The sequence below is a fragment of the Mytilus trossulus genome, chromosome 9, assembly GCF_036588685.1.
Source record: "Mytilus trossulus isolate FHL-02 chromosome 9, PNRI_Mtr1.1.1.hap1, whole genome shotgun sequence".
Lineage (NCBI taxonomy): Eukaryota > Metazoa > Mollusca > Bivalvia > Mytilida > Mytilidae > Mytilus > Mytilus trossulus.
This window is the reverse complement of record NC_086381.1, coordinates 54,966,777-54,981,929: the sequence shown is the minus strand read 5'-3', so window position 1 is coordinate 54,981,929 and position 15,153 is coordinate 54,966,777. Positions and strand designations below refer to the sequence as shown.

The window sequence follows — 15,153 nt, the reverse complement described above, 5'->3', positions numbered from 1 at the left end:
TACCCTGTCGGTATTGATCAGTTTTACTACGTGAAATGTGTATCTCTAAATAATCATCGAAAACTGTGATATCTTTACATGTTAAAGAGCTAAGCTCATCGTAACGCAAAAACCCTGAAAAACCTATCAAAATCATGGTCAAATCACGAACTATCAATAAATCTTCTGAACTTTCATACAATGAACATAAATCAATAAGAATATTATTGTTAATTGGATCCTTTTTGACTACTGGTCTACCGTTCAAACGTTTTACAGATTCGGTCAGTGATTTAACATACGAATTGTTAGTAGGATCATTGAAGCCATTAAGCTCATGGGCCCATTTTATAGAATATACAGCGGAGTCTATTACACTGGGAGAACAATGTTTGTCAATAAGATATGTCAAATAAAGCGCGACATGAACTGGGTTAGCAGGTAATTCTGACATGTTGTGTTCATTAATAAAAGTTTTCCATCGTTTGAAACCATAAAAGTACTTTTTACTGGTATTTTCGGCTTTGGATTCCACAATAAAGCTAGACATCTTGTTGGCTAAATTCCTAAGTTTGTTGTCCGGGGATATACCACTGACTGTTGTTTATGGCAGCCTGGACGTTTTGTTCCAATCTTAAACCTGCAAATAATATTGATTACATTAAAATTCTAGTTTGATTGCTAACATATGAAATCTCAGAATACGTTCACCAAATATGCCATTTTTACCACTACCTTTAACGACTGAGTGCTCTTTTGGTAAAAACTTTGTACCTTTAATAAATTTGGGGAGATTGTTCGATGCGAATAGCAACGGCCAAAATGGAGCTGATTTCCATTCCGGTATAACAAGCGTGCTGTTGGCTTTGTCGTTTTCTACTTTGCGTACGACCATGGACATGAGTGATGGTGGTGGAACTAACCAATTTGTTTCTGTGTTCCAGTTTTGACTAAATGCGTCAACTGCTTCCGTACCGGGATACCATATTTTAGAGTTAAATCGTTCACACTGTGTATTATAGTGTGTGGCGAATCTGTCTATTGTATATGGACCCCATAAGCTATTGATTTCATCAAATATATCAGAATGAATAGCCCAATCATCGTGATCAGTGTGTCGACTGAGCTTGTCTGCGTGTGTGTTGTTCTCTCTCGGAACCCATTGTGTAATTATGTTTATATTGCTATCAACACAAGTTTGTTTAATGTCAATAGCTATATCCTGTAATTTCTGTTTCTTACTTCCTACTCTCAATATGTGAGGTACGTTTTGATTGTCTGTATAAATTTTGACGGTTTTATCACTAAATGTATTATCAAAAGTTTGTACAAACCTATTAACGCATTCTAATTCGCGCCATGTGGAACTTTCGTTCCTTTCTCGTAATGTCCAGTTACCGGACATTTCCTTGCAAACAAGTTTTGCATTCAAATCTGAGGTTAAATAACCACCGAAGCCTACATCTGAGGCGTCACAAAACATTTCTATATCAACAATATCAAGCTGATCGATTTTACAAATGTCGACTCCAGCATCATTGAGCTTTTGCAATGAAATAGACCAAAAATGTATTTCATTAATTGCCTTTTTTCAAATTTTGACTGGTGCATCCCAACTTGCTCTACCCATGATACAATCATAAATGTATCTAGTGTTCAATCTAACTAAGTCACCAATGACTATCTGCATAGATATCAACTGACCTACAATGCTAGCTAAAACTCTAGATCCAAAAAATTCCACCCCTTTGTTTGTTTCGTCTATTAAAAATCTAATCTTTTTCTCAGTTTTCATAATTCTATCTTCATTAACAAATATTTTACCTATATTTGTATCCCAAGTATACCCTAGCCATTTTAATCTCTGGCTTGGTAACCAAAAACACTTCTCATGTGTTATCAAAAATCCCAAATTTTCTAGTTTAAATTTAACTATTTGACTGCTCTCAATGCATTTTTCAAAATTGCTATCTCCACCCAACCCATCGTCTAGAAACATTATTATCCTTTTGCCTTCTGATCGCAAATGCTTAACTACTTCTCTAAGTACTTTTGTAAATATGTACCCTGCAGTTGATATACCGAAAGGAAGAACATTGAAAACGAAATATCTTGTATTTCCATCAAAATTCCAAGCAAAACCTAAGAAAGTTCTGTGTATATCTGAGATTTCCAAATGATGATAAGCAGATCGAATATCGAAACTAAATAAATAATCTCCTTTTCGAAAGAGATCTCTTGCTATCTTAGTATCCTCGTATTTGTACCTAAATTTAAACGGATGTGGATTCAAATGCCTACAATCTAGTACTAATCTTGGTTTATTTTTATTAAATGCCACTGTAAGTGGATTTACTACAGTTGGTTTAGAATAAACCTCAGAAATGCACCTTTTTTTGAAGAAGTTTATAAATCTCTTCAACAACAAATTCTGCATTGTTTAAAGATGATCTGTTATTTTTCAAATGTATAACCTCTGGTTCCGTTTTTAACGGTAACTTATACCCGTTTTCAATAACATCAATAATATGTGTACTAGTAGTAATAGCTTTCCATTCATGTAATTTTGACCTCAATTTACCTACAGGTGAGACAGGTATATCAACTTCTAGTAAAAAGTGACCACCAATAACACTTGGTTTCGATTGAGTAATTTCTATCGTATGTTTATCTTCTGCTTTGTTTACATTTGAACTGAATGAATTTTCAGCTTGACCAAAATAACATTTGTTCATATTATTATACAAATTAGTACATTCAAAATTTGTAAATATACTTATCTTATCTTTCTTTTCAGGACAATCATTTGCCCAATGGCCCCTGTTGCCACAATTGAAACATATCCCTGTTCTCCAAGTAGGGGTTGGATCTCTCTCTTTGGTAGAATAGGTCACTTTCCTGACCGTCTTCGTTGACTTCTTTATCTTATCTGACTTGTTCCTACGTTCAGCTCTATTTTGCGCTCTTATCATCTTCTTTTCATCTTCGGAGTCGTCGGCAATTGGATTAGTTGTGTACTCCTTCACGACTCTCCAACCCAATTCGGATGAATCAGCGAGTTTAATGAGTTTCTGTCTGTCTCTTACAATTGCCATACCTTCATCGATCTTGTCTCTAGGTTGATGAATAGAATCTACGGATAAATCTGGTCCGTCTAACTGTGCTTTTGCTTCCGTTAACTTCGTCAGGGCTTTAACCTCATGATTGTACTGGTTTTCGTTCCCTTTCCGTTTGAAAGTATAGTTCTCCGACAAAGTCTCTTCAATCTTGGACATCTGGGATTGACTGATATCTCGCTGAGACTGCTGGATATTTCCCTGGAATGTGGATAGTCTGTTATCTATCAAAGCTGTGATTTGGTTAAGGGTATCTTGTTGTGAAGCGGATACTGCATTTTGTACTTCTTGGACAATTACTTGCTTTACGGAATTATCTAAACCGGGGTCCGTCATATTTCACTGTTGTCCAGTCTGATGCTTGGCTAGGAGTGACCAACAAGGGAAAATATTCCCGCTAAATATCAGTATCACGTGATACATGTATGTATATATGTGTACATAAGAAGTACCCGTATTAATAGTATTCACTAGTACCGTTATTACAATAATTTCCCACTATACTATCGAACCGTTGAAAATTATAAATCATGCCATGACAATTAAGTAAGATACCGTAGACTATGTGGGATGTACAAATACCCAGCCACGTCCGTTTATTAAGATACCAAAGACTGTGTGGGCTATAAAAATACCAGCCACGTCCATTAATTAAAGATACCATAGACTGTGGGATGTTTGAAAACCCTTCCACTTCCGTTGATTAAGAAACCATAGACTGTGTGATGTATGAATACCCTTCCACTTCCGTTAATTAAGATACCATAGACTCTGTGGGATTTATAAATACCCTTCTACGTCCGTTAATTAAGATACCATATTTGCTATGTTGGAGAAAAGTAAGCTCTTTGTATGAGGAAGAATCTTTTCAATGAATACAAAGTGCCCCAATGTGATAAGTTACAATGCAACATCTCTGTCGCAAATTTTTTTCACAGTTTAATACCTTACAAATGTATCATCCTGAACGTCCATGAACTAGTTTTCACTAGACATCTGCCAAAAATTTATTCAAACCAAATTTACCAACCAATGTCACAAAAAAAAAAAATCATTCGGAAGAAAATCAAAGTTCGCTTTTAGCAAATCCCCAATATTCACGAACCAGTTGTCGCTGGACATTCGACAAACACAAACATGAAATCAATTTTGAAAACATGTTTCGAAAGAAATGCAGTAAGTTTTTAATAAAATGAATAATGTCTGTACCTGGTGTCAATCATATATTAATTATATACAATCATAACATTTGCAATCAAAATTGTATAAACAGCAGACCATCATTTATTTTTTGGTTACACTAAATTAAATTTTGATTTTATTAATATTTATTTAAATATATTAATTATTACATGTAATTTATCCTTTAAACTTTAAATATTTTTTCTCAGTTTACTACGTTTCTCCCTGACTCTGTAATTGAAACAAGTCGAATTTTAAACAAGTGGTTTAGACTGTTTTCGTGGATTCTTTGATTTTGATGTTTTCGTAAAATAGTTTTTAGAATATATGGTATGAGTGCCAATGAGACAATTTTTCATCAAAGTTTGCTGCAATTTTTCAATTAAAATAGAGCACTTCATCTTCATATTTTACTGTATTAAGGGGGTTCGCGGGTCTAAATGATTATTTTTATTTAATATAGGATTTCGCTATATTTTTCTATAAATGAACTTTATCTTTTTCTCAATAAAAAAATGAAATAAAAAATTGGGGTCACCGTTTATTTACGCTCACGATCTGCCTTCGAAAGTAGCATACATTTTTGTTAAAATTCTTTTTTTTAATATTGAACTAATAGGAGAAATAGCGGTAATATCGAAATAAAAGAAGAAGTTCAACTCAATTTCAGAAATCGCTTAAATTTTAGAATTATTTAGTTTATGTACAGCTTATTCGAAAACAACTATAAAAAGATAGTTCACCGATGAGTTAAAAAAAAAATTTCAATTTTTAAAATACCCCAAAAATGGCATTTTTGCACCAAAGGGAGCTAATATAGAGCTTTTTCAATTTTATCGACATTTTAAAAGTCACATGGAATCAACACGTAATGATTTTTTGGAATGATTAAGCATTACTTTGGATTTTTTGTGTTATTTAAATTTGCTGTTACAAAATATTATAAATTATTATAAATTAAGGAATGTATCTCCCTCATGCAAAGCTCTGATTCCTTTCACGGATTTGGCTATACTTTTTGGACCTTTTGGATTATAGCTCTTCCTAATAAGGATTTGTTTGTGTTATTAAAATTTGCTGTTACAAAATATTATAAATTATTATAAATTAAGGAATGTATCTCCCTCATTCAAAGCTCTGATTCCTTTCACGGATTTGGCTATACTTTTTGGACCTTTTGGATTATAGCTCTTCATCTTTTATATAAGCTTTGGATTTCAAATAGTTTGGCCACGAGCATCACTGAAGAGACATGTATTGTCGAAATGCGCATCTGGTGCAAGAAAATTGGCATAGTTACTTTTATTGGTTTACTCCTGGTTTGCCCACTTTTAATTCTACCAATTATCTATTAGTAAAGAAAACAAAAAAGACAAAAGGGTTAATGAGCATACAATTGTATAGTCTGTTCCAACTTAAGTATATAGATTTTAAGTGTTTTCTATATATTCAGGTTGTTTTTTTGTATTAAAAAATTATTAAAAAAATCAAATATTTTTTCTCAATAATTTAATATAAATTCATTCAATTCATTCAACATGCATAGATGTACACAACAAATAACAAAAACAATGATATTCAGTAACAAAAGTGTCTTTATAGTTCATTAGTTTCTGAATAATTTTCATGATATGAATACATTAATACTGGATCTCTTTTATTGCAAACATAGTTTAATAACTTTATCAATTTTATAAACGCATTGCATAAGGAAATATGTAAAATGAGGAGAAATACAATCTGTTATATGTACTTAGTACATCAAAAGTCACATTATATAGAATAATTTACAAAGTCACAATTTACAATATTTCACTTCATTGACCTCATTGTTCAGTTCAAATGGATGAGATGGGATGCTGTGTCAGAGTAATCTACCACGTTGATGAGTCTTGTAGGTATGGGTCTTTCAGTAGTTGCAGTCTGGTGTCTACTAGTATTACTCTGTATCGTCGGCTTTTTGTTTGGCGGGCTTCTCATGCTGCATACTGGATAATGTTGCATTCTGTTAGTGCATGTGTCATCCTTCAGTACCTTAATGATCTCGTAAATGTTTGGGTGGGCATGTTTCAGTCTCTTCTTTAGTTTGTTGTGCCATCCTTCCAGGTGATGTGTGGTACGGGTCCACACTGTTCGTGCTGCGTTGTAGGTTGCTGTCTCATAGTCAGTAAAAACTCTTTCTGGTTGAAGTTCTAACTAGCATTGTTAGTAATCATGATTATTAATTGAAAGATATTTTCTTGTTGTTGTTTTGTTTTTAAGAAAAAGCTACCTTGGAAGGAGATTACTGTTCAAATTGTGTCATATTTATAGCTTTGATACTGAATAGTTGCATCTATATTCTAGTTGTTATAAAATAAATTGTATTTTATTAAAAATTAATTAAAAAAAGTTAAATAAAGTCAAAAGATATTCAAATGAGATTTATTCCAATATATTTTTAGTTTCATTCTTTTACTTTTTACTTTTTTTTACTCAGAATGTACCAATAGTTAAAACTTTTTGGTTGATAGCTTGGAATTATTATTCGTTTTTAGTGTTCATTTTTCCTTTTTTTATAAATAAAAATACATTTTCCTGTCAAAGTTATATAAAATATAGAAAAGTTTTGCACATTTTCATTGATTTAATAGCAGAATATAATTAATATTCTTTTAAAAATGTACAGGTAAAATAAAAGGTAAAAAATATGACTATAATTCAGAAATAAACTATCTATAATACTAAAATTACGAGGTCGGATTTGTCAGCCGTCATCACGCAAAAACAACGAATCAGAGAATTCAACTTTATATATAACTAATATAGTACAAAGGTGTAGATTAAAAATTACACCACTCCAGGCCCTTTTGTTTTCAACGTAATTAATATTGCCAATAATTAAGAAGTTCCGGGTCGAGTCCGATACCGATACCAATAGTATATTCACCTGTTACTATTACCTTATCTGTATGTTCGCATCTGACAGGCGCACCAACAAACGGTGTATTCAGGATTAATATGCTATATACACGGGTCATAATCACAGGATTGACACTACTAAATTGTCAAATTGTTACCTATTGTAAATCTGGACTAAAAATAAGGCGTATAGGTACAGTTTTCAATTTGTTAGCGGGCATGATGTAAAACAGCGAATCAAAGAATTCAACTTTATTTATAACTAATATAGGAAAATGCTGTTGATTAAAAAATATTCCATTCCAGGACCTTTTGTTTTCCAATTGTTACCAAAAATTGATAAGTTCCAGTTCGACGGGTTCAAACAGAAAGATTTGAAAGCAGAGAAAACTGTGCATCTTATAATCAGCATGACTTTGTCAGATGACAATACTAATACTAAAATAAAGCTTGCGCATAGTTGTATACTTTAATTCAGTCACGGACCCGCGATATCACGGGTGTGTTCTAGTAATTGTTAAAACAACAATTCCCTCTATGTTTACATATACATGTAATTAAATGTGGGCAAACCAGGATGACACCCTTTTATTAGACTCTTGGTGTTTGAAGAAAAGCCAAGATAAAGATAGCATACTTTTGTTTTGCGATGTTTTGTGATATAATTTCTAAGAAAAAAATTGAATTAAAGTCCGTACGTTCATTTAATTTGTCACTTAATTTGCTTAAATACTCAGAGACTATCATTCAATGTTGCTAGTGCAATGAATCTGCTCGCGATCATCGTTGTCTTTGAAATTATATTTCTTTATAGTAAAATATGTAATACCGAATAAATTATGAAATTCGAGTTTATTTGTTTATAATTAAAATCTCTTTCAGAGGATTAACACCATTAAGCCGCAGGTTCTTTATGCCCTAAACATATTGTATTGAAATTAGAAACAATTGCATCTTGTTATATGTGAAGAAAAAAAAGCAGACATTACGTTAAAAAATTACGAAGTCGTTTTCGTGATCGATATGTTTTTGTAATAAGATATTATAAATTTAAGGGAAACCGTTATTACTTTGCTATACAAAACGTTGATACGACAGTCTCCGTCAACACGGTAAAGCGATTGTTGTAAAACGAAGTCAATTATTTTGAAATTTGATTATTTTTAAAGAGAACTTCATCATCATACTTTACTTAACACTTCGTTTCTTTGACTTTTTGGAATTTTGGATCCTCAATGCTTTTAAACTTTGTACTTGTTTGGCTTTATAAAATATATTGATATGAGCGCCACTGATGAGTCTTTATGTAGACGAAACGTGTGTCTGGCGTACTAAATTATAATCCTGGTACCTTTGATAACTATGTGACTTTTAACACTAAAAGAGAAACTGGGATTTAGGTAGCATACTTTTGTATTGCGATATTTTGTGATATCATTTCTAATCAGAAAATTGGATTAGGAACGAACTAATACGATAATGTGATCACGTATAAGTTGCTTAAATATATAAATAAACTAGCAATGAATGTTGCTAGTGAAATTAATCTGCTCAACATCTTGTTTGTCTTTGTGAGATTACATTTTTTATAGTAAAATATGTAATACCAAATAAAATATCATATTCGAATTTCCACAACATAAGCATTTAGAAAAAAATTGAAATGATGAAAAAACATAAAAAAAAAATAATAACTTGAGTTTTTCGTTGAAATAATATTCATTGTACTAGTATTCAATCATTTTTGATATATATATGCGTATAACAGTTCAAATTCAGTTATCAAACATATTGTTAAAATTAAAAAAAAAAAAAAAAAAAAAATAAATTTTCAGGGTATTCACACCACCAAGCGGCAGGTTCTCTCTCTATACCCTAAACATATTCTATTGAAACTACAAAAAAAAAAACATAAATTATTGCATGTTGTTTTGTGTGAAGAAAAAAGTAAGCAGACAATACTTTTAGAAATGACAAAATTCTTACTATTTTCGTGATCGATACGCTTTGGTAATAATACATTATAAATTTACGGGAAATCGTTATTACTGTGCTATATAATGTTCTAATATGGCAGCCTCCGTCAACAGAGTAACGCGGTGATGTTATAAAACGTAGTCGATTATTTTGATTTCACCAGTATTCTGAAATGTTCCTATTATTATAGAGAACTTTTTCCTCATATTTTACTTAACTTTGCATTACATTGACTTTTAGTACCAAAAGAAAAACCGGGATCTAGGTGGCAAACTTTTGTTATGCGATGTATGTAAAAAAAAAAAAAAAAAAAAAAATAACTATTAGAAAATTGAATTAAAGTTATAAATAAATAATCTCATCATAGATACCAGGAATAAATTTTGTATAAACGCCAGACGCGCGTTTCGTCTACAAAAGACTCATCAGTAAAGTATTGAAAGAACTTAGTATTATGTTAAGTTGATCACGTATTAGATGCCTAAACATTCAGATAAACTAGTATGCAATGTTGCTAATAAAATGAATATGCAAACGATCATGGTTGTATTTGATAATACATTTTTTATAAAATTAATCTTTCTAAGGCAGAATAAAAACTCGAATTTAACAAACCATATAATTACGTGAAAAAAATCGAATTTAAAAAAAACTGAACAAGAGTCTTCCGTTGAAAAAAGTATGTATAGTATTATTATTCAATTGTTTTTTTTTAAATATAATTACGTGTTTCAGTTCCAATTTATTTTAAAACATTTTGTTCGAATTTAAAAACTCTTTCAGCGTTTTTTCACCACCAATCTGTCTGTTCTTAAACCATTTCCTTTTGAAATGTACATATGAAACTAACAATTTTGGCTATGCGAAATATTCAATTTTCCCACAAAAATTACACTCAAACCATAACTGATTGAATGTTCGTAAACTAAATATATGTGACTTTGTTAAATATCGACTACCTTTTACTTTTCTTCCGTTTAATTTTTTCATCCACAGGTTTCTCCGTTAACTGTGTAGATAATCCGTTTTCACTTTTTTCGCCTGTCATGTTTGACATTAACTTACTAAATGAATAGGAGATGGACCACAAGACCGAATTATATTTAAGTACCCATTGTTTCCAAATGGAACAGTATTTAAAGGCCCGTAAATTTTACTACTGTATTATCCAGAAGCGCTTCCAACATTTTACAGTTTCTAGAATTGCATCCTGTTCAAATAAATTTTGATTTTATTGTTATGAAATACGATATACTTATAACCCAATAAAATAATATAATATGATGTACTGTAGTCTAATTATATACTATACCATCAGTGATAATCAAGGATATATTGTATAATGTGGGGTTTTCACTTCATTTTTACTTTCTTTTACTGCATCGGTATGTTACGTACCAGCTTTTTTACCATTAACCTGAATAATGTGTAAAAAATCCAGTTAATAATATTGAAATAGTCAATACAAGTACCTATGCATGCACTCGTAAAAATTGTGCATAGCTCAATGAGATTTTTATAATAAAAAAAATAAAATAGAAAACATACGGGGAACAACTCTTCATCATCAATGATGTTGATTATCACAAATATTAAATTGTGGATGATGACTTCGGTCATATTTATAATTAAGTGGACAATGCAAATAATAATAATAATAATAATAATAATAATAATAATAATAATAATAATAATAATAATATAATTGATGATGATAATAGAAAAATAATTTATTTATATATGTATATATGTATATTAGTATATTAGTAATAATAATAAAAATAATAATAAAATTAATGATAAACAAGAAAAGAATGCTAATTAGAATAAATAAATGATTTTAGTATGATCAATATAATGATATAAGGAAAACAAAATAACTAGTTTAACCTAAACACTTATGTTTGTGTCTGTATAAAGTTTGGACCCTCATGATTTGTTTTCATATGTTTTTGATGTTTAAAGAAGTTGATGTTCATGGCAGTGCCTTGATATGTTCTATTTAAGACAAATCTGTTATTGACTTCGATCGCTATTTGAATAAGAAAAGTAAATTAACAACAACTAACGAACTCCGATTAAATTTTAAACGGAAAGTACCTAAGAAAATAACAAAAAATCAAAAGCTCTTACACATCAAACGAAAGGTTAACAACTGTCACATTCATGACTTGGTACATACATTTTCTTATGAAGAAATGGTGAATAAAACATTGTTTTATAGCTAGCTACCCCTCTCACTTGTATGACAGTTGCAATGGTCAATTGTATAGAAACTATTATATGTTGATCCCTAGATTCATGTTTATTTTGAAAAGTGTTGTCGTTAGTTTGCTGTGTGATTGAAGACATGTAGCTGTCTTTTGTTTATTTCTTGTCTTTTTTTCTATCTCTGAATTTTTTTATTTTTTTTTTAAATTTTTGTTGAATCAGGAAAAAGTATTTTACGAATATTTTACTTAGTGGTTAAACAAAATTTTGCATTATACATTTTTATACATGCTATGTTTGGAATCGAACATTTTTACTCCATGAATATTTAAATTCCTAGTTCACGAAAGGCCACGTAATCCCTGACAATCATTATCTCATGGATAGTGACGAACCCACAGTATCTTAATTGGATTTATGTATTTGATTTCCGTCTTGATAACTTTTTAATTTTCTATATAGAATCGACTCTATAGAATACAAGTGGAACTTATCACGTTTTGGCTACGTTTTCTTCTTTGCGTAAGACATTGAAATGACATTGACAAACAAGTGTCGAACCTGAGGATTTTTGATACAGCGATATAGCTATTATCTTCTATTTACTTTTTTAAAATCTAATTTCAAGATCACATACAAGTTCATAGAAAAAGAAAAAAAATGGTACTAATCATGTGTTGTCTCTCCTTTTTTCGGAGACATTGAAATGACTTTGACATAAAAGTGTCAAACTTGTGGTTTCTGATACAGAGCAATGGATTATACTACTGTTGCCTTATTGAAGAGTTAAAGTAAATACATATATTGACTTAACTTATGTACTGAAAGTTTTATTGTTATCAATAATACTTATTCCTAAATTGTTAAGATAAACAGTTTATCTACGCGTGATTTAAATACGAACATTAAATTTTGACACGACCTGCTCCATTTATCATTATCATATTTGGCTGTATACATTTTGATTTCATTTTTGTAAAATTCTTACGGAAAGATAGAAGAGCTTTGTAGTTTTAAACGTACTTGCTGATTTTATGAAACTTGACACGGATTTTTTTTAGAGTTGCATATAATTTATCAAAGAAGGTACAATAGCAATTCAACTAAGGACATTGCCTCCAAATCATTATACTGATAAAGGCTTTGATATATAAATTGCTTTCGTGTATATGATAAGTTTTTCCTTATATTTTTTCAGTATGTGTAACTGTGAATCTGACTTTTCTTACACAAATTTCGTGAAAACGTAAAGTCATAATCATCCATACTAATATCAACTGTTTATAAAAAACTTTTTAATGTAAAAAAGATTTAAAAAAAGCCATAAAAAAACCAAACCCCCAAGGTACAAACAACATTAAATAAAAATAAACAACTGAAAAATACAACGAACAAACAAAAGTCAACCAAACATTTAACAGTAAATTAAAAACCGAGCAATTCAAACTGCAACACAACAAATCGGGATAGAGTAGGAAGGCGATTACCTCATGTGAGTCATGTCAAGCAAAACAAAAATCATCGACGATTGCGAGGAAAAAGGACCAGTATTATGATTAAAACTTCATCTTTTGAAAATTTGGTTTATTAGCTTTCATGCCATCATTAAAAGAAGGACGAAATATACCAGTTGGGCAGAGGCAATCCTCTATCGAGGAAATCATAATTGGAATATTAAGCCCCAAAATATAGTAAATTCCATATGCATGCTCTGCTCAATTGTAACTACAGAAAAAAAAATTACAACTGCAAAATCGAACGTTGTTTCAATCGACCCATATTGTAAATTTATCAAAGAAAGTCAAGATATGAAACACAATTTACAGTGTCTGTAGTATCCTTCATTTCGAGTACTGTTAACTTGAATCAACGTTGTCACCATTTTTTTTTATTGTTCATCTATTCAGCTGCCTAACATAACAAAGTAATGCCAATTTGTTTTCTGTCGGTGTGAGCAGGTCTTCTATGAGTCTGCATCAAAAAGACAGTAACGTGTCGACAGTAATGGATAAACGTTGGATCTCTGAAAAAATTAAACTTTGGTCTACTACCCTAGATATATGTCTATCGTAAGTATATTTCTTTTTACAATATTATGACTTTTGAAAAATAAATCGAAGGACGCAATTAAGATTTTATTACATAGAATTATATAATTCTATAATAAAACATCGAAATATCACGTACATGCTTCTTTATAGGTATTCTTTACCTACAATACCTTATTTTACTGATGATCATTTAAATATTTATTGTAAACTGAAATTTTTTAATACATTTAACAGATGGACGTTGGAAAGTTCTGATCCTCACATGTATACAGTTCTTTTATTTTGTTTACTCTTTGGGGTACAGTTAAACAATCATAAAACATTGACAAGTTGGTATAAGTTCATCTCTGTTGAGAATATAATTTTTTAATTGTAAGATTGCATCAAATTATTTCAACTCACATTCAGCAACCTTTGAAAAGCAAGCTAATTAACCAACGATTTCAGATGTTATTCGTGCGTCTCGTATACTGGTACATGTGTATATACAAAACAAAATGAAAGTGTAGTATTAAAGGATTACATTCTAGGCTGTGACGTTAATTCTTATTTTTAATGTTTAAAAGATTAAAGGTGTTAAAACAATTTAGTATACGAAATCACTTATTGAATAAGCCGTTAGGATAAACAATGGGAATAAACTCATCATAGATACCAGGATTGAAATTTCATATATACGCCAGACGCGCGACTCGTCTAAAAAAGACTCACCATAGACGCTCCAATCAAAACATGTTTAAAAGGCCAAATAGGTACGGTGTTGAAGAGCATGGACGACCAACAATTCCTTAAAGTTTTGCCAAATACAGCTGGTTTTTTTTTTATTCCTGAGGTAGAAAAGCCTTAATTTTACAAAAATTATAAATTTAGTTAACAGTTAATTTATAATTATGAACATATCATCGAGGAAGGTGTTAGCTAGACAAATAATCAGGCTTTTCCAACTTTTTTCTACATGAGGAAATGCCTGTTCCAAGTCAGGAATATGACAATTGTTATGCTTTCTTCTGGTGTGTTTGAGTTTTTGATGTTGCCATTTGATTATGGACTTTTTGTTTAGAGTTTCCTCGGCGTTCGGTATTTTTGTCACTTTATTTTTTTCAAACTGTCTCTGATTCATCTATACCCCGTGACCAATAATATGTTCATTTACAATGATCACTGTCAACGGAGGTTGTGAGGTCGAAATTGGATCCGCAAGTCGTTTTAAACTACAAAAGGAAGGATTTTAAAATAATCGATACATCTATCTTACAATTTTTTTATTTGGATTGAAACCTACATTGTATGCATTATGGAAAATGCTAATTCCGTAAAAATGCTTAAAAAACTCTTCATCAAAATACCGATCAGCATTGTTGCAGGTAATTTACAACCAAAAAATAGTACGTCCGATCCGGCTGCATACGAAAGAGGGTCGAACAAAACATTCCGTTGAATTTGACAGCTATAGGAAATAAATCCTACATTTCATTGCAGTAAAACAATTCTGGGTCTTAATAAACATATATCTTGGGTGTTTCATTATTTTTCATTTGGTATTTCTGGAATATTTAGAAACATGAGGTTACATTGTGAATTAAACTTGTACACAGGTGAAAAAGAAAGTACACAGTAGAACTTTACTCATTCCAACCATTTCTTTATTTGAAGCAAATATTAACTGCACGTTTTTTGTAAGTGCGAAAAAGGAAACAAATCAATAGTGATTTAGTCAATTGAATGGCATTGATTCA

General features: G+C 30.8%; 1 protein-coding gene across 1 annotated transcript in view; it reads right to left on the bottom strand.

Annotated features, from left to right (window-relative positions):
• Positions 1-10,238, bottom strand: part of LOC134684008 (uncharacterized) — a 61,450-nt gene extending 51,212 nt beyond the window's left edge. Inside the window, exon 1 of the mRNA XM_063543304.1 lies at positions 10,115-10,238. Within this exon, the coding sequence (XP_063399374.1) occupies positions 10,115-10,212 (98 nt within the window). The 5' untranslated portion in view covers positions 10,213-10,238. The remainder of the gene's footprint in view (positions 1-10,114) is intronic.
• Between the last annotated feature and the right edge of the window lie 4,915 nt (positions 10,239-15,153).